A 25,865-nucleotide genomic window follows, 5' to 3' on the forward strand; every position below is an offset into this window, starting at 1 on the left:
AACCTAGGCTAGACTACTCCAACCAATAGACAATAGTAAGCCAGCTCTGTCAAAGTTTTAGTGAATGAGTTTTAGTTCATTTTGGTCTCCTTCTGGTTCAAAAATCCACTTTAGGTATAATCCTGTATATAAGTAAAACAATAAACAATACGAGTTTTTTAGTTGTGTTACACAATGTGAGGTCATTACTGTTATAGCTTTTTAATAACCAGCATTGCATACAATACAAATATTAACTATGAGAAGTAAAGCTTATTTGTGTAATATCACGTAATTATTATTTGACTGCAAATTGTCTCTCCATTATAACATAAGCGTTCTTTACTTTGAGTTAAGAATTAAAACCTTCTATTATCGATCAATGCTTGCATTAAGCTAAACATTATACAATAGTAAAAAACTCTAAACCACAATGCATTCTGGTTACTTTTCCAGCTCTTCTTTTGCCGTGTATAAATAATCGATCAAAGTAACCACTTCCCGCTTTCACTTGGTATTTTTCAATTCATTAATTACATATTATAATATTCATCAAGACACACTCATTTGTTACTTAATATACATAATTTCCATTCCTTAGATTTGCAATACCCATATATACACATTATAACATTTCAGAATGAGAATATCCACAATTTCAGCCATTGCTGCCATAATAGTGGCTACTGAGGCTGCTCCAGTTATATACACCAATTACGTTACTGCTGGTACCACCCATACTAATTGGGTTACTGTAACTACTGGAACCACTACCAAAACAGGTTTGACTACTATTTATGGTCCACCTCCAGCTGCTACTAATACTGCTTCAACTTCATCTTCAAGTTCAACTCCATCATCGAGTTCAGTAACATCAAACACAAGCTCAAGCTCAATAACTAGTTCTACTGTCCCTTCTACAAGCAGCTCTTCATCAGTAGCTGAAACATCTACACCATCATCGAGCTCAACTTCCACACCTTCAACCTCATCTTCCTCATCATCAATCTCATCTACCTCAGCCACTTCATCTTCCACCTCATCTACATCATCAACCCCAGCAACTTCATCATCAACCCCAGCAACTTCATCCTCAAGTCAATTATCAACTCCATCAACCGATTCTGCTTTCGCCAATACAATCTTAGCCGCTCACAATAGAGTACGTGCTCTCCATGGTGTTCAAGATTTAGCTTGGAATGACACTTTAACCAAATACGCAGCTGATTACGCTGCCAACACTTTTTCATGTGATAATGTTCAATTAGTTCATTCTGGTGGTCCGTATGGGGAAAACTTGGCTGCTGGTTACCCTGGTGGTGATTCACCAGTCAATGCTTGGTACAATGAAATTAAAGATTACAACTATGATGCTCCTGGTTATTCAACTGCAACTGGTCATTTCACTCAATTGATTTGGAAAGCTACTTCACAAGTTGGTTGTGCTTATGTTACTTGTGATAATGCTTGGAGGCAATACACCATTTGTGAGTATTATAGTAGAGGTAATATTGTTGGAATTGATTATACTACTGGTAAGTCATTGTTTGAAGAAAATGTGCTCCCACCAGTGTCAGGTGAAGTCCAGTTACAATAGTTACATTAGAGTGAATGACGATAGATATTTTTCGGTACAATTGCTTTTACGCCCCCAAGTTCGTTTCCTAGTTGATTTTTAATTCAATATATACATTAATGTGTACTATTTTTTGTTTTATTTGATACATCTGTGTAGAGTAAAAACAGTAGTCAATGCGGAATTGGCTTACGTGCAGTACTGGCTCTCCTTCTACGATTCACCTTTGAGACAATATTCCACATAGATTTCTATACAAACCTATACTTCATAAAACCCCACTTAGTTTTTCAAAACTGAAGCAAATTGACCTTTAGATGGCTTAGCTTTAGATTTTTCAACTTTAGCAGATCCCAATTTTTCAGCAGAGTAAGCCTTGGCGTAAGGGTTCAATCTCAACAAGACTTGTTTGTTCTTCAATGGGTTCTTCTTCAAGACGTGCTTCTTCTTTTGGGTTGGTTCACCTGCTGGTCTAACAACAGCTTGAACTTCAGCAGAGTTGATCAATCTGGTGACATCAGTGTTGGAGATGATGTTAGCTGGCAATGAGTAGTTGGACTTGATGGATTTGGTTGATTCAGATCCGTAGATTGAGTCCAAAGCTTCAATAGCAGATTGGGTCCAGATAATAAATCTACCCAAGTGAGCACCTGGAGCTAATTGCAACAAACCCAAGTGCTTAACTGATGAGGTTTCAACACCTGGAATGTTTCTCAAGGCCTTAACCAAACCTTTGTCTTCACCATAGACAACCAATGGACCTCTTCTTTGAGTGAATCTTCTTCCTCTCAATTTACCCTTACCGGCTCTCATCTTCTTGGACTTGATAACCTTAACAACATCCTTGTGAGCACCAACAGCCTTCAAGACAGCAACAGCTTCCTTGGTCTTTTGGACTGATTCAAAATCGTTAGCAACAACCAATGGCAATTCCTTAACGTTTTCGACTCTGTGACCTCTAGCCAAAACTAATGAGGTGACAGCTGAGGCAGCAATGGCAGAAGCAGTAGCATAACGTTTTTCGTTATGGTTAACCTTGACGTGCCATCTTCTCCAAGTTTTGGTTGGGGCAAACATACGACCACCTCTACACATGTTACCAAAGGCAGCTTGACCGGAACGGTGAGTACCACCACCGCCAACTCTTGGAATACGAGCAACAGCTCTACCGGTACCCCATGATTCAGCTGAGGTTTGGTGACCAGCGTTTTCAGCAACAGCGTAAGCTTGTCTCTTGTTCTTGTTAATTCTAACAAAGACAGAGTGGACAATATCTGGTCTGACTGGGGCAGAGAAGACTGATGGCAAAGGCAATTGGGTGTTTGATTGTTCACCTTGAACGGAGATGACAGAAACTTGTGGTCTTGATGACATTTTTATAAGTGTTTTCAACGAAGTGATGAAGAAAAGAAGGAAGCGAATATAGACTGAAAATTTTTCACTTTAGGTTCACAAGAACAAAAAAAATTTTCAAGAGAAAAAAAGAGGCGTGCGCCTTTGATCAAACTTTATTACTACATGCAGGATTCCATACACTTCACTTCTTTATATGCTCAAAGGTAAAAGCTTCCATCTATATCAAACTTTACTATATATTCATAGCTCAAGCGTCTCCCTAACAGCATGAATTACTTTGAGCTTGTGCTCGTTTAGGTCTGTTCAAGTCAACACCACCAGGTCTTCTTCCTCCAACTTCACCTTGCCTTGATCTATTTGCATTTGCTGCAAGTACTTCTTCCACTGGTAAAGCTCTACCTATTGCTTCAAATAGTTCTACTACGCCGTCGCCATTCTTTGCTGAACATTCCGCTTTAATAATTTTGAATCCGTCTCCTTGCAACTCCGAAATATATTCGTCGACTTCGTCCAGTTGCACTTCTCTGTTATCATCTAAATCCACTTTGTTACCAACCAAAGCTACTACAATCTCACTTGGTGCTTGTTTCTTCAACTCCTTGATCCAATCTTGTGCCTTTGTAAACGAATTGCGGCTGGTGATATCGTACACACACAATGCGGAGTTAGCGTTTCGATAGTACATTGGTGCTAAAGATTTGTAACGTTCTTGACCTGCAGTATCCCATATCTCAAATTTTATAGTTGTTTGTGATTCAGGTATCGTGATTGATTGAGTCAAGAATGCTGCTCCAATTGTGGATTCTCTCGCATCATCAAATGTATTTTTGACAAACCTGTGTACTATAGATGATTTACCAACTGCGCTTTCTCCTAAAAGAACTAGTTTGAATTGGACAAAACGTTGTGCTGAAGTATCTTCTTGTTGGGTTGCCATTGTGGTTAAGTTATTGAACGTTTTACGAGTATAAATGGATTTTTGTAAAAGGGATCTGCGGCGTATGTGTTTGTATTCTTTTTCAGAATTTATTGTTGTATCACTGGCGATATTCTGCAAATCAATAAGCTGTCCTAATCACCGTTGATTGGGTTTAAGTTCTATTATTAGTGACTTGTTTTATCTTTTTTGTCCTCAATGCTGGCTTTCCTTTTCTCGCACTTTATCTTTTTCTCTAAATGCGCTGGGTGAATTAAAAGCACTATATGCAGGTACCTTTACAAAGGTTAGCATAGAATATATGGCAACTTACTTTCCATATAATAGCGATTTAATAAAAGTAGAAAGTTAAACATTGAGCTAGTACATCCTTCAGCACTTACCTGGATTTATAAGTGCTGCTAAGAAAATTTGTTAAAGCGATCTATTTTAGTGAAAGATTTTTGAAGCATTTTAGGGCAAATTTATTTTCGAATGGATTAGAGTAGGACGAAACTTGCAACTAATGGCTTCCGAATCCAACTCACAGGTGACTAAAATTTAGCATTTCTACATCGTGGGGGGAAGGAATACGAAATCTCCGCTGACTATGTCGCTTACGGACCACTGTGGCGAGTTTAAACACATTGTATGCTAGTTTTGTGTTCGTAATCATAGCTGAAAATTTCACCGAAAACAGAACTGCATGCTAGAGTAGAAGTAATCATTTCAACGTCTCTTTTGGCTCTACTGAACGTCCGCCAGTGTCATTGGACATGTGTAGGGTCGAAGCACGCTGAATGACAGAGCTCCATGACATCATACACATTTTTCTCGCTCACGGCTGACTTAGTTAAATCCGAGAAATATTGTGAGAAGAGCACTTAAACATTTTCACTAGAGTAGGCAAGAACTGAATCAATTACTAACCATCATCCATAAACAGTACACATTTACGAAAACAAAGGTGAAGAACTACCATATCTACTAGAAGAATTAAAAGTAAGAAATTCGGATAAAACAAAGTAAATAAAAGTACGGAATACACAAAGAGACTAAACTTGTATGTGGTGTGCATACAACGCAAGAAACGAACAAAAAAAAGAAATCCAAAAAACAGGAGAGAAAACTGAGTGAGTGAGTGAGTGAACCCAGAGTACATTCAAACCATAGCTTTAAAGCATACTTACACTAGAGATTTACCTTTATCACAACTTTAACTGACAGATATATATACTTACTACTTTTGCGTTTACATTATCAACTACCACATCGATCAATTAGTTTGGCATTGACTTTCAAATTTTTCAGAATTTTACATACAACTAACCCACATTGAAGAAAAAGAGATCATTACTTGATATCTCTTCGCTAATGACACAATGAACACAGTTGCCATAGACGAAAACAATAGGAGATTTATCGACTCATTATTGAAGCGTATTGAGTCGTTGCTCCCCTTTAGAACTGGCCACACTGTTCAAGAGGTGGAAATTGATGCTCAATTCATAACAACAAGAAAGATCTTGTTGGATAGTCATTGCAAAAATGGACACATGATCTCATTGATTATAACGTCATTCACATCATTACTACTGACAATCAACACAGAAGCACAAAATGCTAGACTCAAGTACAGAGACGAGAAATCAAGATCTTCAACGTTGTTAGTATGCAAGACATTGGCCGAGATATTGAAAGCAAATTGGGATAGAGAAACCACGTTTTTGGAGGAGAAAGATGTCTTGAGTAACTACTCGAGGTTTTACTACTATGAACAGCCGCAGCCATTAAATTCAACTATAGTCCCAGATGTTCTAAGTTTTTACATCAATTTGTTGTCCACTGGAGTTGTTAGAAAAGTACTCTCAATGGTGAGAAATGAAAAGACAATGACAAACATAGCCGTTGCCAAAGAAGAGCAGGATATCGCAAGGGAAGACCAGCCGATGACTGAGCTGGAAAAAATATTGAATGCAATAGCAGACATTGACTCTTATATTGAAATAGTTCTTCGATTTGTCTCAACTGCTAATCCGGACGACTATTACAAATACATCCAAACAAAATTATACGCTTACTCAGATACTAGTCAAACTATACCTCTTCCTACCATACAAAAGTATTGTCCACTAATGAAGTATGCATTTTATTCGGAGATGAATGCGGTTATTTTTGCCGAAGAGTCATTAAAAACTATCCCAGTTATCAAATCCAACACTTGGAGACAAGTTTACCTTTCCTTCTTGGCTACTAGTATCAAAGACCAATCACTTTCCAGAGTAGGGGACTACAACGCATTAGTCGACCCCAACAATCTACGTCACGCTACTGCATTGAAACAACTCTTTGACTCGGCAATGTCAGTTTTTGAGGATAACTATACCCTGGTATCATGCGCTCCATACATTTTGACTTGTTTTCTCACTTTATGTGTTAGCGATTTCGCGGAAATGAATTCCCTCAAACCATTAAACAAATTGAAATTGGCATTCAACAAAAGACTCAGATTTATATCAACAGTGCTTAAGGATGCATCAAATGCGAATAATTTGGAAAGTCTTGAGGTGCTAATAAATATATTTCACTTAGGAGCTAGGCTAGAGACGAGTAATTTCAAAAAGCATCCTGTTTTGTTGTTTAGCTTAAGATACTTGGACGAAGTGTTTCACCAGTTGGTCAAATACGAAGAAATTCATAAAGATCAGCTACTCACAGATGACGACCTAGCTACAAAGCGAGATTACTTGTTGGTAAACTATTATATTGCTGCAATAATTCTCCGTCCAGAAAAATACACCAAAATTATGATTGAGCGCTACAAACGATCCGAAGGCGATATGAGGATAAATAAGTTATTTGTTAAGGCGATAAAAGGGTTGTCTGAAATTGACATTGCCAAGGATATTTTTTACTCATTTATGTTGCAGTTCAAGAGTACCCTAAAATCAATCATGTATGGATCATTGAAAATATTACGTGGATATGGAGAACGAATAAACGATCCATTCAACGCTTCATATTATTCTGATGCATCAAGTGTTGATGACAATGAAATGCAGGCTAATCAAGCAACAGACTATGCGTTTGATCAAAACAAATCGAGCATCGACCATTACGCAGAGACATTATTTGACAAAAGTCAAACCAAAGACGATTCTAAAGTCAAGTCACCAGCCGCGGTCTCTTTGGCGTCATCAAGCACGTTCAGTTTTCGAATTGTGAATGGCGCAGAAGAGATTGTTTCTGACATTTTCTTGATATTTGCTGCTGCACCGGAGCTCTATTTTAATGACAAGAAGTTGATGGATGATTCAAATTTGAAAACTATGCCTTATGGTGAATTGTTAAGACTGGTGGTGGAATTTTGTCACGATGCTATTGTTCCAATCCGATTAGCTCTAAAGGCAAATTGGATAGTGGAAGGAAATACTAGGCTATTTGACTCTGCACGGAAATTGTCTATGCAAATGGTGGCGTCTGGAAACAAGATTGAAACTGAATACACAACTTTATCAGCATTTGCCAATTTCAATATCTGCAACTGCATTATCCAATCAGTTTGTGAAACTTGCTTAGGATTAGCATTATCAAATCCCAAATTCAAATCGAGCTTTTTATTTTTAATCAACTTTTTGCATAAACGGGATAATTATTGTGCAATAGTTCGCGAAAATCCAATTATCCGAGATCACAAATCGCGTGAGTTGTATCAAACATGTGGGAGAGTAGTGCATTCAGTGGAGAAGGTATTACTTTTGTCTTTATGTACTCATGATGTACAGTTTTACAACTATACAAAAGAAGGCATCAAGTGGTATATTAGCGAGATTCACGAAAACAAAGTTTTATACAAATCTCATGAAATTGACGACAATCAGCTTGAACTTTTTGAAAAACTTAGTAATGACGATGGAGTATTCACTGGGTTTGTATCGTTGCAAAAGAGACACCGTAAGATTCTTCGTGAAGCCAAGCCAACTAAATCACTATACCACGTTTGGCTAATCATTCTTGCAAGATGGACCAAAATCTTGAAAACCAATAACGAAATTAATGAAAACAATTTAATTTTCCGTCACTTCACTGGATTTTTAGTTTCAACTTCGGGATGTTTTATGTCGGCTGATACGGATAGTACTGCTGTGGAGATTCGTCAAAGAAGTAGTGGGCACATTTCCGACTTTTTTGACAAATGCATCGACCTTTTAAATTCCCCAGACTTGGTTGTACGAGTTATCATCAAAGACACTTTGTCAAATGAATCGCATTCAGACATATATCACCTTATAGCGACAAAGCTAATGGCTCGTGCAAACTCTTACGCCGAAGAGAAATCGCATACTGAAGAGAGTGTGATATTTTTGGAAGAGGCCATTATTATTATGAGTGCAATGATTAATGTTCGCAACGACGGTGCTTTGTTACTTTCATCTTTGCTTCCCCATATTTGCCAATTCTTTATAACGTTCATCAACAATGTTGCTGATATTACGGATAAATTTAGATTGAAGTTGAGGTTTTGTAAACTAGCGCAAGCACTTGAACTGGATAAAACCAACTCAGGTTTACACGGAGCATACAAGCTTCGTAATGGATACAGCAAATCAATGTTGGAGTGGTTGGAACAAATTGTCATTTTGGATGGAGATATGGCTGACAAAAATCTTCTGGAAATCAAGACATCGGAATTGAGTTATTTGAAAATGGATCTCGCTGTCCAGTGCTCCAAAAGCTTGAGTCTTCAGCTTGAGAATTTATTGCTTGAGATCCCTGATGGAGTCAAAGACAGTGAGGTAAAAAAATACAAGGACATAGCTTTTGGAAATTTCTTTTCGATCTTTTACAAAATTATTCAAAAATACACCAAAACCCCATCATCAGACAGGTTCAAGCATAAATTGCAACAAGTTACTGATCATGTTTTAAACTCCATCACCAACTTGCTACAATATGATTCGGAGATTGGAATTCAATACCTACTTCCAATGGGATACCACGAAGATAAGAAAATTAGAGCCATATTTCTAAATGTTTTTGCTAGTATGTTGACGTCAAAAACCATCAAGAAAGTGGAGGAGGAGTATCCGTATGAATTAGTCGAACAGTTGGTCCAAGAGACTGAAATATTTGGTTCTATCGCCGAGTGTGCGTCTAGCTCTGAGCACAATCTTCTCGCGTCATCGTTGTTTGGTATATTTTCTTACACCAACAAATTGGATAAGTTATTCACTGTTTTGTTGACTGACGAGATTGCCAATCTAACCCGATCAACAGATTTGTTCCGAAGAAATTCGACTTTGACGAGGCTTCTTTTCAATTTCACTCAGGATCATGGATTGGACTACTTGAAAAGCAAATTACTCTTCATCATTGAGGAGATTGTCAATCAGGATATTTACTTCGAAGTTGAGAAACGAGAATCAAGCGAGGATACAGCTTTATTTATCACCTATTTGGGAAGGATCGTTGATCTGATTGTTGGATCATTTGATGCGCTTCCAAATTCATTTAAATTTGTTTGTTCACAAATCTATCAATCGGTGTCAACCAAATTTGAAGACTCTGCTTTGATTGCTGTTGGATCATTTATATTCTTAAGATTCATATGCCCAGCAATTGTCAGTCCGCAGCAATACTTCAAAATTCCAGTAGAAAATTCCAAGACGAAACGATCTTTGATGCAGTTGGTAAAGATTCTACAAAATATGGCAAATGGCACGCTAATCACGATCAAGTGGCCAGGTTTGATAGACGATAGCGAGATTTTGAGTAATTTTAACACGAGAATTAAGGATTTCTTGACAAGGATTTCAACAGTTGAGCTCACTTCATATCCATTCCAAAAAGGTTCCTGTGAAAAGCCAATCGCTGAATTGAGGTACTTGCATAAATTCATATACACTTATTTTGCTCCCATCAGAATGAATTTTCTTCTTGGAAAATCAGCATTCAGTGTAAAAACATTACACGAGAGAGTCAAAAAATTCAAATCTTTTGATTTAGTGGTTATGAAATTGGGTCAGCCGAAAGCTAGTGTTCGCTTACAATTGGCTTCCAATTTCAAAGCCTTTGATTCAAGTAATGGAGACGGCGAAGAGCTTAAATTCAATGATTTCATGACCAAACTGTCCTTGAAGTATGCTGATACACCATCTGATGCTGTAAATCTTATTCAGTCATCGATATTCAAGGATGGAACCCCTGTCATTGTTGTGAATCTCCGTAGGTTAAAGTTTCGACCAGATGATATTAATTATCTAGTATACAAACTACTTGAGACAGCATCGCAAGTTTGGGAGAACAAGTTTTATCTCATCTATGACTTTTCAGAGTTTTATTTTTTCAAAGTGGAATCTCCTGACGAATACACTCATTTGGTTTCATCATATACGCCAAAGCAATTCTTCTCAAGCTGTTCCCGTGTCTACTACTTCAATGTCCCACGAACAGAGTATTCCAGTTTAATCAAATCGATGCAAAGCTTGAGAAAAAAGGGTTCAGAGTTTGGAACAAAGATTTATATCCATTCCTCGATTGACTCTGACAGCACAGTCAGCAATCTTTGTTTAGATCCTGAGACTGTTTCCATCAGTCGTGACGCAAAGGTCACTTATAAGGGCGTGCTCTTATACGAGCCAACGAATCAAAGATATGAACCGGTTAGCCTCAGGATAGGAAGAAAGTTCCTCACAGTGTGTTTCAAAGAAAGCGTGCAATTCAAGAGTCCTTACTCAGCCATGGATAGTTTCACACCGTTAGAGGTTCACAGACTAACTGATTTAGTTAGATGCGAGGTATCTGACTTCACAGGAGTTGAAGATGAGTTTACAATATATTTTAAACACAATGATCCGGTGACGTTCAGGTCACCCGATCGCCTTGAGATTTTGCGGTTCTTATACTTTACAACTTCAAGGTTACCTAGGGATACTTCATTGTTGGATGCTGAAAAAGAATCCCAAGCCGAGGTGCATATTATGCATTGGTTTGGTCGATTGTACAATATAGTGTTCCAGGGTCTACTTAGTAGTGATGCAGAGGTGAAATCATCATCAGCGGTTTTATTTGGCTCCTTGTCTTCATATTTCGAGATTGATTTTGGCATTTCTGAAACTCATGCAAAATCATTACCTTTCCCCACTGATGCAACTGATTTAGTGGTGTCCGTGTCGAAGCACTTATCTGTCACCTTTCCCGAAATGACGTACAGATTTTTCAAGGCTTATTTTGACAACTTCGAGAAAATGGACCGGGAAACTCGCTTGACTTCAATTTTGTACGTTACACCATGGATCAATAATATTTACGATTATGTTTATTCACAAAGTGGGTTTAGAGGACCCGATCGAGTTGCAGATCTTATCAGACAATTCTGTCGTATCACAATGCTCAATAAAGATCGAGTTCCATTTACTAATGATTATATATGGAACATCCTTTTCCGCGAGACGAGATTGGTCTCATCTTTGGTTGACGAAGTGGTGGCATTTGCAATTGATAGCAAAAACGAGGGTCCTGAGTGGTCATTCATTATTGCTGTGATTACTCCTTCGGTTGAAGTTTGCGGTGAAGTGATATCAAGGTTGTTAACTGCAATAAAATACGCCCTTACCACAGATTCTGCAATTGCATCCCAATCTAAGCTTTTTGAAATTACTGTTTTGGTGAAGATTTGTTCGTCATTGTTTTTCAGCTCATACGCCCTTGCAAGGTTATACTTGGCAGACGTAATCTTTCTTGTCACCTTGTTTATCGACAATGCTTATTTGGAAGTAGGCTCGGACTTGAGAAATTTGATTATCAGCACAGTTCAGTCATTTTTACACAAGCCAAATTTGACAAGCTATCAACAAGATGTAATCAATAACACGATTGAGTATTTCACTACACCTAGAGCAAAGATGCTATTTGGAATGACACGGGAGGCAAAATCTCTTGCTGATATTGGTCAAGCGTTCAATCGAATCATTAATTTTGAAGTCTTATGTGATTATTTGAATGAGTTCATTGAGGTGGTTAGTACTTCTGATGACAAAACGAACTGGAAAGCAAGGTGGTCCTCGAACGCAATTGATGTTGCTTTCAACAATTTCTCGTTGTTCCAAGACAAAGCAATATTAGTAGTTGGTATACTAGCAAAACAAGGCATTACCGACTCTGTTGCGTGTCGAACAATCAAATTAGTTGCCCATGGTGAATTGAGGAGAATTGATACTGTCATATGCACTTCCGTGGCAACTGCTCGCATTATGGAAGGCTTACCAAGCGATTCGATGTTGCCACCAATCTTGATTTGGTCTCAACTATGTTTCGCTTTGTTGAACCAATCAATTCTCTACCAGTCAGCACTTGAAAATGTTGTTTCGTCAATTGTTAAAATAATGAATCTAGATGATCATATTGAGAAAGCATTTGAGCAAAGACAATATTTGGAACCATACATGTCTGAATTCGAAGAAAAGCATGAAATTAGCATTACAAGAGATAATTTTCGAATGTATTTTTTCTTTATTCTTACACAGGGACTCAAAGTATCGCAGTATAGAGGCTTGTCTTTGACGTGTATTAAAACTTACTTTAAGAGACGTTTTGAGCTCAGAGATGAGCATCCAATCGACGAGAACATCATTTCAAATAATGCTTATCCATTTCTCGTGATGTTGCATATGTTTTCTGATGCAAAAGAATTTGAAGCATATTTGGATGAGTTGGGAATTGCTCATGAGCCTTTTGATTTAGATAATGGGCAGCAGATACCAAGTTTCTTGCTGGAGTTTTTAGGAGCAAACAATGAAGCATCCAAGTTTGCCATGCTACAATTGGGAAGATTCTTTGCTGACGAAAAGCTCACTGATATCGGATTCAGAGTAAAGTTCATCTCAATCTATCATCACTTATTGAATCGCAACCCAGAGACAGCGTTGCTCATTTTTCATATTATTGAGCTGGCTTTGACGCTGGATTTGGCAACCACAAATTCATTGGATACAGTGGAAAGCATCTCTAAAATCATTTTCAAAGTGTCAGAAATGACAGGATATCAACCGGAAATCTATATCAAAAGTATCGATGAAATAATACACACGAGAAAGATATCTTTTTTGAATAAAATGGATGATTTGCAGCCTGTTGAAGCTATACTTGATGAAGATGGCGAGTTTAACGCTACATTTGACGAGGATATTAAGGCAATTCAATTCATGTTCTATAGATCTGCTTGTACCTACATAGAAGGATTAAAATTGGAGGATTGAGCTAAAGGAGGGGCGAACTAAGTTAGATCCATTTCACTCAGTAAGTCTGGGTTTTATAGAGAAATGGATTACTTTTAGGTCCGTTGTTTATACGATTAATGAATCAATGATGTACATTTATTATATTTCATTACTGCTCTATTTTATCAGCTTTGCGAAGGCTTCAAATTGATTCTTCTCCAAGCGGTATAGCAACATGGTGGCTCTAGCATCTTCAATTGGGTTATGTTCTCCTGTTTGAATATCTAAATCCAAGAAATGCTTGGTTAAGTTTTTCAAACTTGGGGTTCTACCAGAAGAGATCTTCCTAAAAGGCAAAAATGAACTGGTATCTCTAATCAACGACTTTGGGTGTTTCAAGAGCAATTTTTCAAGATCGTTTTCCAACGCATGTCCAACTAGAATCTTGTTTTTTAGAATGGACGCAACCTTGGCTCTTGCATCGTCAAATTCTATAGCAAACTGCATGTGCCAAGGTGAGATTCCTGATACCCATGTCCTCCAATCCGTCACCCTTCGTTTAGGTCTTACATACTTATCCATTACTATATGTCCATAAAAATTGACAATTGTGACCCTACCGAGTGCTGAAACTTTTTCAGGTCCCACCCCTACGAACTCACAATCCATAGCCACAATCTTTCCAAGATCTTTTCTTTTATCTTTTTCTGACTTGGTAATGATATTTGCAGATGTCGAAATATTCTCCTTTTTGATTTCATTACTTCCTAATGTATTCCAAAGAGCGAACTCCACGGGACTTGCATTGATCGATCCATCCAGACGGACTTGTCTTTGTTTCAAACAAAGAAGGTGTTTCTTTTTCTCAACAGAATTTCTTACGTGCTTTTGTTTTACTTTTGAACTTTTTGGCTTATTGGTAGTCGGTTTTTCTATTCTGGAACTGAGCTGCTTCCAGTTCAGAGATAATTCCACCATTGTTACTCCTCCTTCGTGAGCCAATTTTGGATAACAGATATCGGTTTCTCCCCTGAAATAAAAAAAGCAGTTGACACACTTCTAGAGGGAGCGCCTCGCATCCTCTACATTGTATGGGTTTTGTGTAATATGATACGTATAATCATTATATGCATCCTCAGAGTATGCATGGTAAAAAGATTCTACATGGTGAACCTATTTGGATTGACTTTCCTAACAAAGGCTAACTGACTGCTAGTCAATTAGTATCACGTCTATATAGCGCCACTGGAAAGTTTGTAGGCCTGCAGAACCCAATTCAATTTGTTAATAATTTCCGAACATTCCGCCTCGGACTCTGATACCAAATAGAACTTCTTCAATGGATCTTTCGAGTTAGACCCATTCTCCCCGTCGGCTTGCTGTCTCTGTACAATTATTCGAAAATGATTGGGGTGTTTGGAGTACTGTTTCACCTTCAATATTTGCGTTATATGAAAAGAATACGTCTTGGTCAGTTGCTTGTTCGAAACTCGATTCAACTGCTGGTTCAAGTTGTGATATGTATGATGTTGGTTAAAGTTAAGTGGTTGATTATGTGCTACCGACTCGCCTATATTCTTCAACATTAGGTCGTCCGGGGGTGTTATGTGAATATAATCTCCATCGATTATAAAGTTTTTCTCTGTAAAAGTCTTTATCTTCATTTTTTTCATCTTATTGTTGTTCTTTAAAACTTTCCACTTAAAGTAGATTGAATTAATATTTGTGGGAAGCTGTGGGTTATTGCCTTGAAGTATATCATCCAAATACTTATTCGAAGCTAGTGTCTCTTTCTGAGATTTTGTCGACTTGAGCTGCTGCTTAGATTTAACTTGTTCTGATTTAGACAGCGTTGCTGCTGCAGAAGTTTCTAATTTTATATCTCGCATCTTAGCAGCTAGTCCGTCATTGTACGGAGTAATGTTTGGCGCGGTCAAATTGGCAGGGAAAATATCAGGGCTGGTAGTGGGTTGTATTTGGCTGTTCTTTTCCTCTGTGTCAATAATCAAATTGAATTTTGTATCGGAAGGGACTAACTCCAAAATTGTCAGATGCAAAGCTCCACAAAGTTCAACATCCTTAACATAACGACTTTTTGTACCTCCAGACTCCACAACCTTAAAGCGATATTCTGTAGTGATGAGCCCTCTTTGGACACAAAATTCTTTCAAAACTTGTCCCATTGTATAATTACGAGGGGCTTTAAACGGAACTTTCTGTGGTATTCCACTATTGTCGTACTCGAATACACTGACAAGAAGATCGACCTTGGAGACTTCATCACCACTCTGGTCAATACTCTTTTTCTTCTGCTCAAATGCAGTTAGATTTTGTCTGAATTCTATTGGAAGCGGCGACAAAGTTTCATTTCTGTCAATTTCAACAACATCCTTAACACGACAAAGAGCCAAATCTTTTGGATTATTGTAGGATGAAAAAGTCCTACTCCTATCTAAAACCCCGAAAGATCCGTAGTTTTCCCCGTCTTCATCAACAAGCTCCAACCTCCAAAAATTTGGGTTCAAAAATGATGGATCGTTTAATTCACTTACTTCAGGGAGCTTCAACAAATTAAGCAAAATGAACCCAATGCAGTCTGCAATCGATACATTACGATCAATACTTAAATTATTCAACGTGGGGGATGTTTTTGGGGGGAGAAATACATTCAACTGCGTAGCTCGCGAGGAATTGGCACTTACCAATCCGTCAACGAAAAGATAATAGTTTAAGGGGTTGACTGTGGTTGATTTAAATCTTGAGTGTATCATTGAGCTCAAATTTGACGCTCGATTGGTGTCTGATACTTTGGGTTCCACTTTTGCAAACGAAAGCGATGGTCTTTCGAGTTCAACCAAATTTCCAAAGGATCGCACTTGCATCAAATTAGACCCCACAGTTTGGCTATTTAAATAGTTTGCTCCGAGGGTTTTAGGAACTGTGTGGTCGCTGAAAGTGTTGGCTCTCTTTTTCCTATTCATTCCAAATTGAGGACCAACACTGTCTTTGTTTGGTATCAGTTTATCTAGTGCATTGCTGATAGAGTCTGACCGCGAAAACGACTCCATAATTGTATCATTATCCAAATCAGTAAACTCAGAGTCGTCGGAAATTTCACCATCAGACTCAAAGGCGTGGTCCTCGTACCCATCGTCATCATCATCATCATCCGTTGTCACTTCACTAAACTTGTCATTGTATCCCAATGAACTTCCACTATCGTGAACATGATCAGATGACAGGTTTTCACGGTTTGAAACAATTGACTGTTTTGGGTCAACACTTTGCGTACTCTGTGTGTCATTAACAACTGAACTAGTGTCCTTATCGGTAAAATCTTCCTTCGATGTGGTGAGCTGCGATGATGCGTACGTAATGATAGATCCTCTTCTTTCGTCGTCGCTACTATCGGAATCAGAAATCTCGTTCTTTCCCGACTTAAAGAATTTGACAATGGGTATTTTCAGTTTTGACTTTGTTTTGACCTTCTTTTTATGCTTGGAATGCAATGCCCCGAAATGGTGTTGGCTCAGAATCTCCTCTTGTACTTGCCGCAACTCAATTGGATCTTTGTCGCTATTGGTATCGCCGTGCGATAAGTCAGTCAAGACCGAGCCGGGGGTCAAGTTTGCAATTGACTCATCATTTAAAATAGCTCTAGGAGACTCAGTGTCGAGAATATGGGTCCGGTTTTTCACTAAGCTCAGTGAGTGACGCTTGTTCCTACTCTTTCTTTGTTTTGAATGTTCTCCTGCTTGACTTGAATCTCTTCTGTGCTGATAGGGGCTGTTGTTGATTGACGTTTTCACATGGCTTCCGAGCTCAAACGTTATTGGTGGAGAATTCTGTAACGAGCCATTCGGAGTACTTCCATCGGAAACAAATTCATGGCCCGGGTAGTTTGGAGCAATTATTCTCTTGAAGTATTCCGATTCATCACCCAAAGAAAGGTATGACGTTCTCAAATGGTTCAACAATTGAGCCAGATCTAAGGGAAACGCCATGGTTCAAATCTCCCAACAAAGTAAAAGCGGTTACTGCGATGTGCTCTTCAGCCTTTTAGATTTTGTCAACATGCAATCTGGGGTACTTACCACACTTTTTGTCGTATACTTGTGTCAGAGTTGGAAACTGCGCCGTTCTTTGTAAAGTTTCGGATATATTACGTATGTAGCAAACAAAAAAAAACAAAAACCGACAAAATATCAAACCGGGCAATATTCATAAAATAACAAATACTCCATTGAGCTACAAAACCCACGGACCCTATCATAGGAATAACATTCAGCCACCCTTTATTGCTATATATAACATAGTCAAATTTACTGGTATTGGTTCTAACACTTTTTTCGGACAGCATCCGTGTTTATCATTGGACCCTTTGTTAAACACCTGACTTTAACTCCATTCAGTGGCATAGTTTTCCCCCGTTCATTATTTGCAGTTGATCTCAAGTGAAGGATATCATCATAGCTTTTTGAGTCCATAGTAGTACTGCGATGCCAAAAAGTCAATTATTACAAAAAGTTCATTAGGTATTGATTCATTTAAGATGTCCGATAATAATATTAATAATAACACAAATAACGGACATACTGATGACTCTGATTTTCAACAATTGAATAATGACATTGACAGCATTTACAAAACGTACAGCACAAATAACAATGGAAGTGTCGAAAGCTTGGACTCGGGAAAGAATAAATACGTTTTCAAATACGGTGACTCTACAAATAACCAGTTACCCACTGTACACATATCATCTAGATTATCCTCCATGGAACCATCCAATTCAGAGAGTTTTGTAGCAAAAAGTGCTCCTGGAACTCCTTCGTCGCTAGGATCGTTTGACTTTCGGCCACGCTATCCCCGAGCAGTCACCAATTCTTCACTAAATGTTCTCTTGGATACAACAAGTGGAAATTCCGAGTTTAAAAGTATGATATATTCCCCAGCAGAAGGTCGCTTAGATGAAGATGCAAACACGTTGGATGATGGAATTCCAAAATCATCAGAATATAAAAGAGAAGAACGTAATTGGCAAGAAGAGGGGGCAGCTGTCAAAACTCTCAAAAAATCAAACGGAGAAGTTTCAACAATTAGAAGAAGTGTGACTGATTTCAAATTTGGCAAAGAATTGGGTGAAGGCTCGTATTCGACTGTGATACTAGCTACTGATAAGATAAGTAATAAAAACTACGCAGTAAAGGTGTTGGATAAAAGGCACATAATCAAAGAGAAGAAGGTGAAGTATGTCAATATTGAAAAACATGCCTTGAATAGATTGAGTAATAGAATGGGGATTATATCCCTCTACTTCACCTTTCAAGATAAAGATTCGCTATATTTCGTGTTGGACTATGCATCAAATGGTGAGCTATTATCGTTGATCAAAAAGTACAACACATTGAACGAAGACTGCACAAGACATTTTGGTGCACAAATTTTAGACGCAATTAAATATATGCACGATAATGGTGTTATTCATAGAGATATTAAGCCAGAGAACATTTTGCTTGATGATAAGATGAGAATTCAAATTACTGATTTTGGAACTGCTAGATTATTGGAGAAAAAGAATGACGAAAGCGAAGATTACCCGTTGGATGTAAGGGCGAAGTCATTTGTTGGAACGGCAGAGTATGTGTCACCCGAATTGTTGGAGAGTAAATTTTGTGGAAAGCCGGGAGATATATGGGCTTTTGGATGTATTGTATACCAGATGATTGCAGGCAAGCCACCTTTCAAAGCAACCAACGAATATTTGACTTTTCAGAAGATCACCAAACTTCAGTATGCATTCAGCGCTGGATTTCCCACCATAATTCGAGATTTGATCAAAAAGATACTTGTACTTCAGCCCTCAAGACGAGCAACCATTCCGGAAATACAAAAACACTTTTTCTTCAAGGATATTGACTTTAATGACTACAATCAGATCTGGTTAACTGAGCCACCGGAAATAGGGCCTTATAAAATGACTGCAAAGTCGATGATGAAGGTTCCAGACATCATCAAACATAGTACAGCCACAGTCATTCCGAAAAAGAAACTGAGCAGACCCCTCAAGCCCAGTGGGGATGAAAATTCTGCTGCATCGAAGCCACGCAATGGTACCTCGGGGGCAAATGTGTCAGCAAGGAAGTCTAGCAATTCTGAGGTTACAGGCAATGTAAATCCTGCAAATGCAGCTGCGTATGCATTGCACAAACCTTTGACTTCTTCGGACACCAGTATTTCAGATGGCAACACTAATTCAAAAGACAATTCTAATGACAGCAAGAGAAGCTCGCGTGGCTCGCAACCGGATTACATACCAGGAACTAATATATTGAGGCCGCAGATCAATACTCGCCCTTCCCTTCAATCTTATAAAACTAGTCGTGAGAAAACAAGGCCTGCAGTCAAACTGAAGCCAAATATTATGGAGGTCAGGCCATCTGGCACTTTAGAAGAGGCTTGGGGTGCATACTTGATTCACCCAGACGAAAGAGTCCTTCGTGTTGGATCAGTTTTTGTTCATAAGGAGTCTACCGAAATTTTTGAAAAGAAGCACAAAGGTTCATTACACGCATCACCATTGGATGCTGGAAATACACAACGGAATCGTTCCGGGACGAGTTTACTTTCACAAATGGTGAATGGTGCACCTGCACAACATTTTGACCCTGTTGACGAAAAGGTTGCTATAAAAGAACCATATGAAGAATCCTTTTTGAAAAGGAGCAACAGCAAAAAGAGTAGCAGGAAAAGTAGTGATGTCGAAAGGCCACAGTCAACAACATCTAACAAGATTTCCAAGCGATCCATTTTCAAGAAATTGGGCTTGTCTCAGGGTGAGAAGAAGGATGATAGTGATGACGAGGCTGTGAATCATTTCACTCTTGAGAAGCCTCAGGTGAGTACAATGATTGTAACGACTCATGGAAGAGCACTCGTTTTTGCTAGAAAGGATTTGGAATCAGAGTATGAGGTTATTCTTTCGATTCAATTGAAGTATCCATTCATCAAATTTCAAGAGTTGGTATCGGCACAGAATAGGTTTTCTAAAATGTTGCCCTCAGTAGGTGTTTTTACAATAACATCTACAGAGCTGACTTATGTGTTTGAGGTGGAAAAATTTGAAGTAACCCAATGGACAGAAGCATTAAGTAAAAGTCGTACCAATGAATTGGAAAGGGAAAGACTAGAACAAGATTCATCAAGCTCCAAAGGAAACTCGAAAAGTTCAATATCCAAGCCAGGTACCGAAAGCCCAGTTTCAGCTCCAGCCAAAGAACGCCATCACTCACCAAGTTTAACAACTTCTCCAGCTGCTGCAACGAGCAACTCCAAACCAAGAACTTCATCGGAAAAGACTGCTAGGCACTCACCACCGGACACTGTAAGATCCTCCATCAGAGAAACACCTAAATCGTCCCACTTGTTGAAAACCAGAATGCAGCGATCAACGCCTAGGAGAAAACCACCCCCAATCAGTCCTCCGAATGAGGTCAATACGACTGGGTTGCCAAAGAACTCTTCAGATAGCGGGTTTTTACGCGCAGCAAAGTTGGCGGTAGCGCATAATGCACACATTCCTATGTCGACTAATCGGAGATCCAGTTTTACAAAAGAAGATGGAAGGAAAGTTGATTTAATCAACACAAGAGCAGTGTCTCGTGGACAAGGGCAGACAACTAGCAATCCCTCTCTGCCTGTTATCACGAGTCTGAATTCCAAATTTTTAGCAAGAAGTTCAAGAAAGTGATATAGGTTAGTACTGTATAATTAGGTTGGGTATAGTTTGATATTAGATATGATGGTGAAGAGAAGAAAGTAGAACAATTCACATCACTTTCAATTGATCCCTTGTGATTCCCATTGGCGGTAGAGTGATTTAGCATATCTTCAAGACCGTTCTCATCTTTTAAAGATTCATTTATCCCGTCCAACGACAAAGTAAATCAAATATTTTCTTTTACTTGAGGGAATAAATAGTATCACATAGAGTAATAGAAACACGGAAACTTCTTCATGTAAAGTGTAGTTTTGCACAGTTAGTGAGTTCTGCGTGAGGTCACAAGACAAAATGATTTGTATTATTTGTCAAAATTAGGGCTATAAACCCGGTCAACGTCTTTACAACCATGCCGCAATAGTAAAGAATTTTTCAAATGTGCACAAAGAAACAAGCACCAACGTCCCACCAGAACAAAAAAAATTTCAGTATTAAACTTCTATAATCAAAACCTACTTGGATACAGTTACACTTCATTGTCAAAGACTACATACATCAGAAATGGCCAAATTCATTAAATCAGGTAGAGTTGGTATGTTTATATCAATACTATATATGTGATAAAAGACTGAGGGAGAATGTATGAGGAGTTGATGTTCATTCAGGGACTATATTCATGGAAAGATTAATCATCTCGACACACATGGAAATAGTGTCAGTAGCATCATTTATGTGCATATTTTGACAGCAGAACAGTCTGCCTCCTTTTGACTAAGCCCGTTCTCATTACAGGATCTGTCATTCCAGTTTTAATTCATAGACCTCATTGAGCAAACTCCTCATCTCCACTTTGTCAATCTCACATAAATGTTTACATCACGTTATACTAACATTAATATAGCTATTGTTGTCCGTGGACGTTACGCCGGTAAAAAGGTTGTCATTGTAAAACCACATGATGAAGGTACCAAATCACACCCATTCCCACACGCCATTGTTGCTGGTGTTGAAAGAGCTCCATTGAAGGTCACCAAGAAGATGGATGCTAAGAAGACCGCCAAGAGAACCAAGGTTAAGCCATTTGTCAAATTAGTCAACTACAACCACTTGATGCCAACTAGATACTCATTGGATGTTGAATCTTTTAAATCTGCTGTATCATCAGAAGCTTTAGAAGAACCATCACAAAGAGAAGAAGCCAAGAAAGTAGTCAAGAAGGCTTTTGAAGAGAAACACCAAGCTGGTAAGAACAAATGGTTTTTCCAAAAATTACATTTCTAAGTTTACATGAGAGAAAAATTTGGGGGATGTTAGTTTTTGGATGATTGCATGAAGTCAGTTTTGTATAGTATCAATTAAAATTACGTTTAATTTAATGGGTTTTATTATCTTGGTCAAGATAGAATACACGGGGATTCGCTTGTGAGTGAATTCAAATGTGTTACACTTTCACGGCACATTTGGCGTCTGGTCTTCTGAAGAACCATAAATCTCTCGTAGTTACTTTCTAGCACAGTAACAACACGGCGATTGATAATACTCTATTCATCGTAGTACTTCAGTATGGTCTGTCAAGAGCCGTACGACTTTTTAAGTGGTAGCGAGCGGATAATCTCGAAGATTTGAAAAATTAGAGGCACTGAGTCACATCATAACACGATCCACATACAAAGATTATATAAAGCAAACATGTCAGTTGAGGACAAAGTAGTTGATTTGAAACTTCAAGATGAAGCTGAACAAAAGATTACCCCATGGGAAGTAGAAGGTGCCGTTGTTGATGGAAAATCACAAGGTATAGATTATGAAAAATTGATCAAGCAATTTGGAACCAAAGCCATTACCCAAGAGACATTGACTAGGTTTAAAGAGGTTACAGGACAAGAACCACATCCATTTTTGAAACGTGGTGTTTTCTTTTCCGAAAGGGATTTACACAAGATTTTGGACTTGTATGAACATGGTGAACCATTTTTTTTGTATACGGGAAGAGGACCATCATCCGATTCTATGCATTTGGGACACATGATTCCGTTCATTTTCACCAAATGGTTGCAAGATGTATTTGATGTACCATTAGTGATTGAGTTGACTGATGATGAGAAGTTTTTATTCAAACCCAAGTTAACCATTGACGATGTGAAGAAATTTGCTGTTGAGAACGCCAAAGATATCATTGCCGTAGGATTCAATCCTGAAAACACATTCATCTTTTCCGACTTACAATACATGGGTGGTGCATTTTATGAAAACGTTGTTAGAACTTCACGTCAAATTACAACTTCAACCGCAAAAGCAGTTTTCGGGTTCACTGATACCGATTGTATTGGAAAGATTCATTTTGCCAGTATTCAAATTGCAACCGCATTTCCTTCATCGTTTCCTGATGTTTTAGGATTACCACCAAAGACCCCATGTTTAATTCCATGTGCTATTGATCAAGATCCATACTTCAGAGTGTGCAGAGACGTTGCCGATAAATTAAAGTTTTCAAAACCTGCATTGATTCATGCCAAATTCTTCCCAGCATTACAAGGAGCTTCAACCAAAATGTCTGCTTCTGACACAACTACTTCGATTTTTATGGATGATACACCTAAACAAATCCAAAAGAAGATTAATAAGTTTGCGTTTTCTGGAGGTCAAGCATTAATGGAAGATCATAGAAAATACGGAGGTAATGTTGATGTTGATGTTGCATACCAATACTTGTCATTTTTTAGTTATGATGATGAAAAATTGGAAAAATTGGCCGAGGGTTATAGAAAAGGTGAAATACTATCGGGTGAAATGAAGAAGGAATGCATCACAGTGTTGCAAGAATTTGTAGGTGCTTATCAAGAAAGAAGAAGTAAGGTTGATGATGAGGTTGTTGACAAGTTTATGAAACCTCATAAATTGGTCTATGGTCAACAAGAAAGAAAGGTTGCACCTAAACCAAGGCAAAAGAAGTAGAGCATTTATAGACCTATTTTTATATTTATGATATATATACAGGCAACATCTTAGAGCAATCTCTTTACATTTTCTAGTATGAAAGTTAATTTTTCAAAATCATCATCACAAACTTGGTCACCTTTTCCGAACCATTTAGAGCCTATAGATAGTATGATTTCTCGGGGCGAATTCAATGACATAAGTTTGCCAACCTGACTAGCCACAATAGAAATTTTCATATTAGAATAATCTCCTATTATCATTTGTGGTTCAGGGAGTCCTCGCTCTCCAGGAGAAAACTCATCTTCATCATCATTTTCGGCTAAGTCCATCATAGACTCATAATTGATTGATGTCTTTGTAGATGTTGGTATTTTGAAAGTTGTATCTAGGATTCCATTAATGGAAATGTTCAAAATCTGTTTATTTTGAAATTGTATTAAGTGTAAAAAAAACTCTTCACCAGCATGTGTGATTGCAAATGATTTGCTGAACCCATTACTGTCCTGTGTTATTTCTGACATTGAATAGGAAGTTGGTATATGACCTCGTTGAACCACTCCGACGTAAGGACGAGTGTGCCGTTGTTAGTCTCGATTTGAACGCCGTGGACGGGAATTCTTTCTATTGTATTAATGAAGGCTCACTTACACAAAATGACGGTTATTCATTGAATCATTGTTTCAACTGAAAAAATTCAATTCATCGTGGCAGTAACTTCAACAATGCCCTCCATTGTACTGGCAATTGCGTAATATATAGAGAATAAGAGCCCCTGTGTCAATTGGGATAGTTCACCGATTGGCGGTTAACACAAAATATTTCAGGGGGGAGGGCGAATAATTATAATTGGATTTCACATTTTACAGTTGTTTTAGATTGGCAAGATCTAAGACACAATGGAATGAACACCGCCTAGAAAAAACCGTTGAGTTTATCCGTTGACTACAAAGATAAGAGAGTCCCTTTGAATGTTGTGGGTTCAAGGGTCGTAACCCTCTTTCGATGCTGAAGTCCATCACTAATGAGTTAGTAATGAAATTGGTAATACAAATTGCAAAGCGCGACATCAATTAGTAATTCTTCACTTTGAATACGACATTTTGTTGTTGGATGTCGTAAAAATAATGACATCTGATTTTTCAATGTCGCATTACTGAAACACAAATAATTTTCTATCCAATTTAGTGGGGCGGCAGATTTTGTAAATGGCACAGACTTTTTTCACGTACCGAATTACCGAAATTACAACATAAAATCAAACCAAATTTAGATATATATACAACGATCTCGGAACAGTCCTGCTCATTGTTTTAGTATTATTTAAGTACCATTTAACTTTTTTTGTACCTTGCAGAAAGAATTAAATTAGAAGAATTTCCACATATAAATAGTTGAAGAAATATCATTCAAGGCTTCTTTGAAAATTGCAAAAGATATACCCCCCCCCCCAAAAAAAAAAAAAAGCTTGGTCAATTTAGTCCTTCTTTTTGCACAGTTTCAAAACGTAAATCTCACTAAGAGCACTTTTTACAAATGATCAATATGACGCAAGTTTTCACTCCAATAGAAGATGCCCTTGCCGCTTTCAAAAAAGGTGAGTTTCTAGTTGTAATGGATGATGAAGATCGAGAAAATGAAGGTGATTTAATCATGTCCGCCGAACTAATAACTCAAGAACAAATGGCTTTCTTAGTCCGTCATTCATCAGGGTATGTTTGTGTACCGTTATCAACTGAAAGAGCAGATAAGTTGGATTTACGCCCCATGATTCAACACCAAACTGATAGACATGGAACTGCATACACTGTTACTTGCGATTATGCCGAGGGCACGACTACTGGTATTTCTGCTCATGATCGTGCTCTTACTGCTAGGTCACTCGCTAATAAGGACTCCAAGCCTGATGATTTTATAAAACCGGGTCACATTGTTCCATTGAGAGCAGTTCCTGGTTTGTTGAACAAGAGAAGAGGTCACACCGAAGCTGCTGTCCAATTATGCGAATTGACTGGATTACAGCCAGCCGCCGTTATTTGTGAATTGGTAAGAGATGAAGATGGATTAATGATGAGACTTGATGATTGTGTCAAGTTTAGTCAAGAATATAATATCAAAATCATCAATATCAATCAATTGGTCGATTACATTAGTAAATAATGA

General features: G+C 38.1%; 11 protein-coding genes across 11 annotated transcripts; 6 read left to right on the forward strand and 5 right to left on the reverse strand. All coding sequences in view use genetic code 12, as the record gives it.

Annotated features, from left to right (window-relative positions):
* Positions 1–619: 619 nt before the first annotated feature.
* On the forward strand, positions 620–1,576 carry CORT_0G00810 (Rbe1 cell wall protein; the record flags this gene model as incomplete). Its single annotated transcript, XM_003870847.1, has 1 exon — positions 620–1,576. The coding sequence occupies one exon, from the start codon at positions 620–622 to the stop codon at positions 1,574–1,576; it is 957 nt and encodes a 318-aa protein (XP_003870896.1).
* Positions 1,577–1,837: 261 nt separating this feature from the next.
* On the reverse strand, positions 1,838–2,929 carry CORT_0G00820 (Rpl4b ribosomal protein 4B; the record flags this gene model as incomplete). Its single annotated transcript, XM_003870848.1, has 1 exon — positions 1,838–2,929. One exon carries the CDS (start codon positions 2,927–2,929, stop codon positions 1,838–1,840), a length of 1,092 nt encoding a protein of 363 aa, XP_003870897.1.
* Positions 2,930–3,170: 241 nt separating this feature from the next.
* On the reverse strand, positions 3,171–3,848 carry CORT_0G00830 (Ypt52 protein; the record flags this gene model as incomplete). The annotated part of the gene is made up of 1 exon (XM_003870849.1): positions 3,171–3,848. One exon carries the CDS (start codon positions 3,846–3,848, stop codon positions 3,171–3,173), a length of 678 nt encoding a protein of 225 aa, XP_003870898.1.
* A 1,361-nt stretch (positions 3,849–5,209) lies between these two features.
* Positions 5,210–13,084, forward strand: CORT_0G00840 (Ira2 protein; the record flags this gene model as incomplete). The annotated part of the gene is made up of 1 exon (XM_003870850.1): positions 5,210–13,084. One exon carries the CDS (start codon positions 5,210–5,212, stop codon positions 13,082–13,084), a length of 7,875 nt encoding a protein of 2,624 aa, XP_003870899.1.
* Positions 13,085–13,222: 138 nt separating this feature from the next.
* CORT_0G00850 (RNA exonuclease) lies at positions 13,223–14,023 on the reverse strand (the record flags this gene model as incomplete). The annotated part of the gene is made up of 1 exon (XM_003870851.1): positions 13,223–14,023. One exon carries the CDS (start codon positions 14,021–14,023, stop codon positions 13,223–13,225), a length of 801 nt encoding a protein of 266 aa, XP_003870900.1.
* A 254-nt stretch (positions 14,024–14,277) lies between these two features.
* Positions 14,278–17,049, reverse strand: CORT_0G00860 (hypothetical protein; the record flags this gene model as incomplete). The annotated part of the gene is made up of 1 exon (XM_003870852.1): positions 14,278–17,049. One exon carries the CDS (start codon positions 17,047–17,049, stop codon positions 14,278–14,280), a length of 2,772 nt encoding a protein of 923 aa, XP_003870901.1.
* Positions 17,050–17,597: 548 nt separating this feature from the next.
* Positions 17,598–20,795, forward strand: CORT_0G00870 (serine/threonine protein kinase; the record flags this gene model as incomplete). Its single annotated transcript, XM_003870853.1, has 1 exon — positions 17,598–20,795. One exon carries the CDS (start codon positions 17,598–17,600, stop codon positions 20,793–20,795), a length of 3,198 nt encoding a protein of 1,065 aa, XP_003870902.1.
* A 531-nt stretch (positions 20,796–21,326) lies between these two features.
* CORT_0G00880 (Rpl27a ribosomal protein L27) lies at positions 21,327–22,046 on the forward strand (the record flags this gene model as incomplete). Its single annotated transcript, XM_003870854.1, has 2 exons — positions 21,327–21,357; positions 21,667–22,046. 2 exons carry the CDS (start codon positions 21,327–21,329, stop codon positions 22,044–22,046), a joined length of 411 nt encoding a protein of 136 aa, XP_003870903.1.
* A 408-nt stretch (positions 22,047–22,454) lies between these two features.
* Positions 22,455–23,720, forward strand: CORT_0G00890 (Wrs1 tRNA-Trp synthetase; the record flags this gene model as incomplete). Its single annotated transcript, XM_003870855.1, has 1 exon — positions 22,455–23,720. The coding sequence occupies one exon, from the start codon at positions 22,455–22,457 to the stop codon at positions 23,718–23,720; it is 1,266 nt and encodes a 421-aa protein (XP_003870904.1).
* A 50-nt stretch (positions 23,721–23,770) lies between these two features.
* Positions 23,771–24,226, reverse strand: CORT_0G00900 (Irc25 protein; the record flags this gene model as incomplete). Its single annotated transcript, XM_003870856.1, has 1 exon — positions 23,771–24,226. One exon carries the CDS (start codon positions 24,224–24,226, stop codon positions 23,771–23,773), a length of 456 nt encoding a protein of 151 aa, XP_003870905.1.
* Positions 24,227–25,238: 1,012 nt separating this feature from the next.
* On the forward strand, positions 25,239–25,862 carry CORT_0G00910 (Rib3 3,4-Dihydroxy-2-butanone 4-phosphate synthase; the record flags this gene model as incomplete). The annotated part of the gene is made up of 1 exon (XM_003870857.1): positions 25,239–25,862. The coding sequence occupies one exon, from the start codon at positions 25,239–25,241 to the stop codon at positions 25,860–25,862; it is 624 nt and encodes a 207-aa protein (XP_003870906.1).
* Positions 25,863–25,865: the final 3 nt, after the last annotated feature.

This window comes from Candida orthopsilosis (assembly GCF_000315875.1).
Source record: "Candida orthopsilosis Co 90-125, chromosome 7 draft sequence".
NCBI classification, from domain to species: Eukaryota; Fungi; Ascomycota; class Pichiomycetes; order Serinales; family Debaryomycetaceae; genus Lodderomyces; species Lodderomyces orthopsilosis.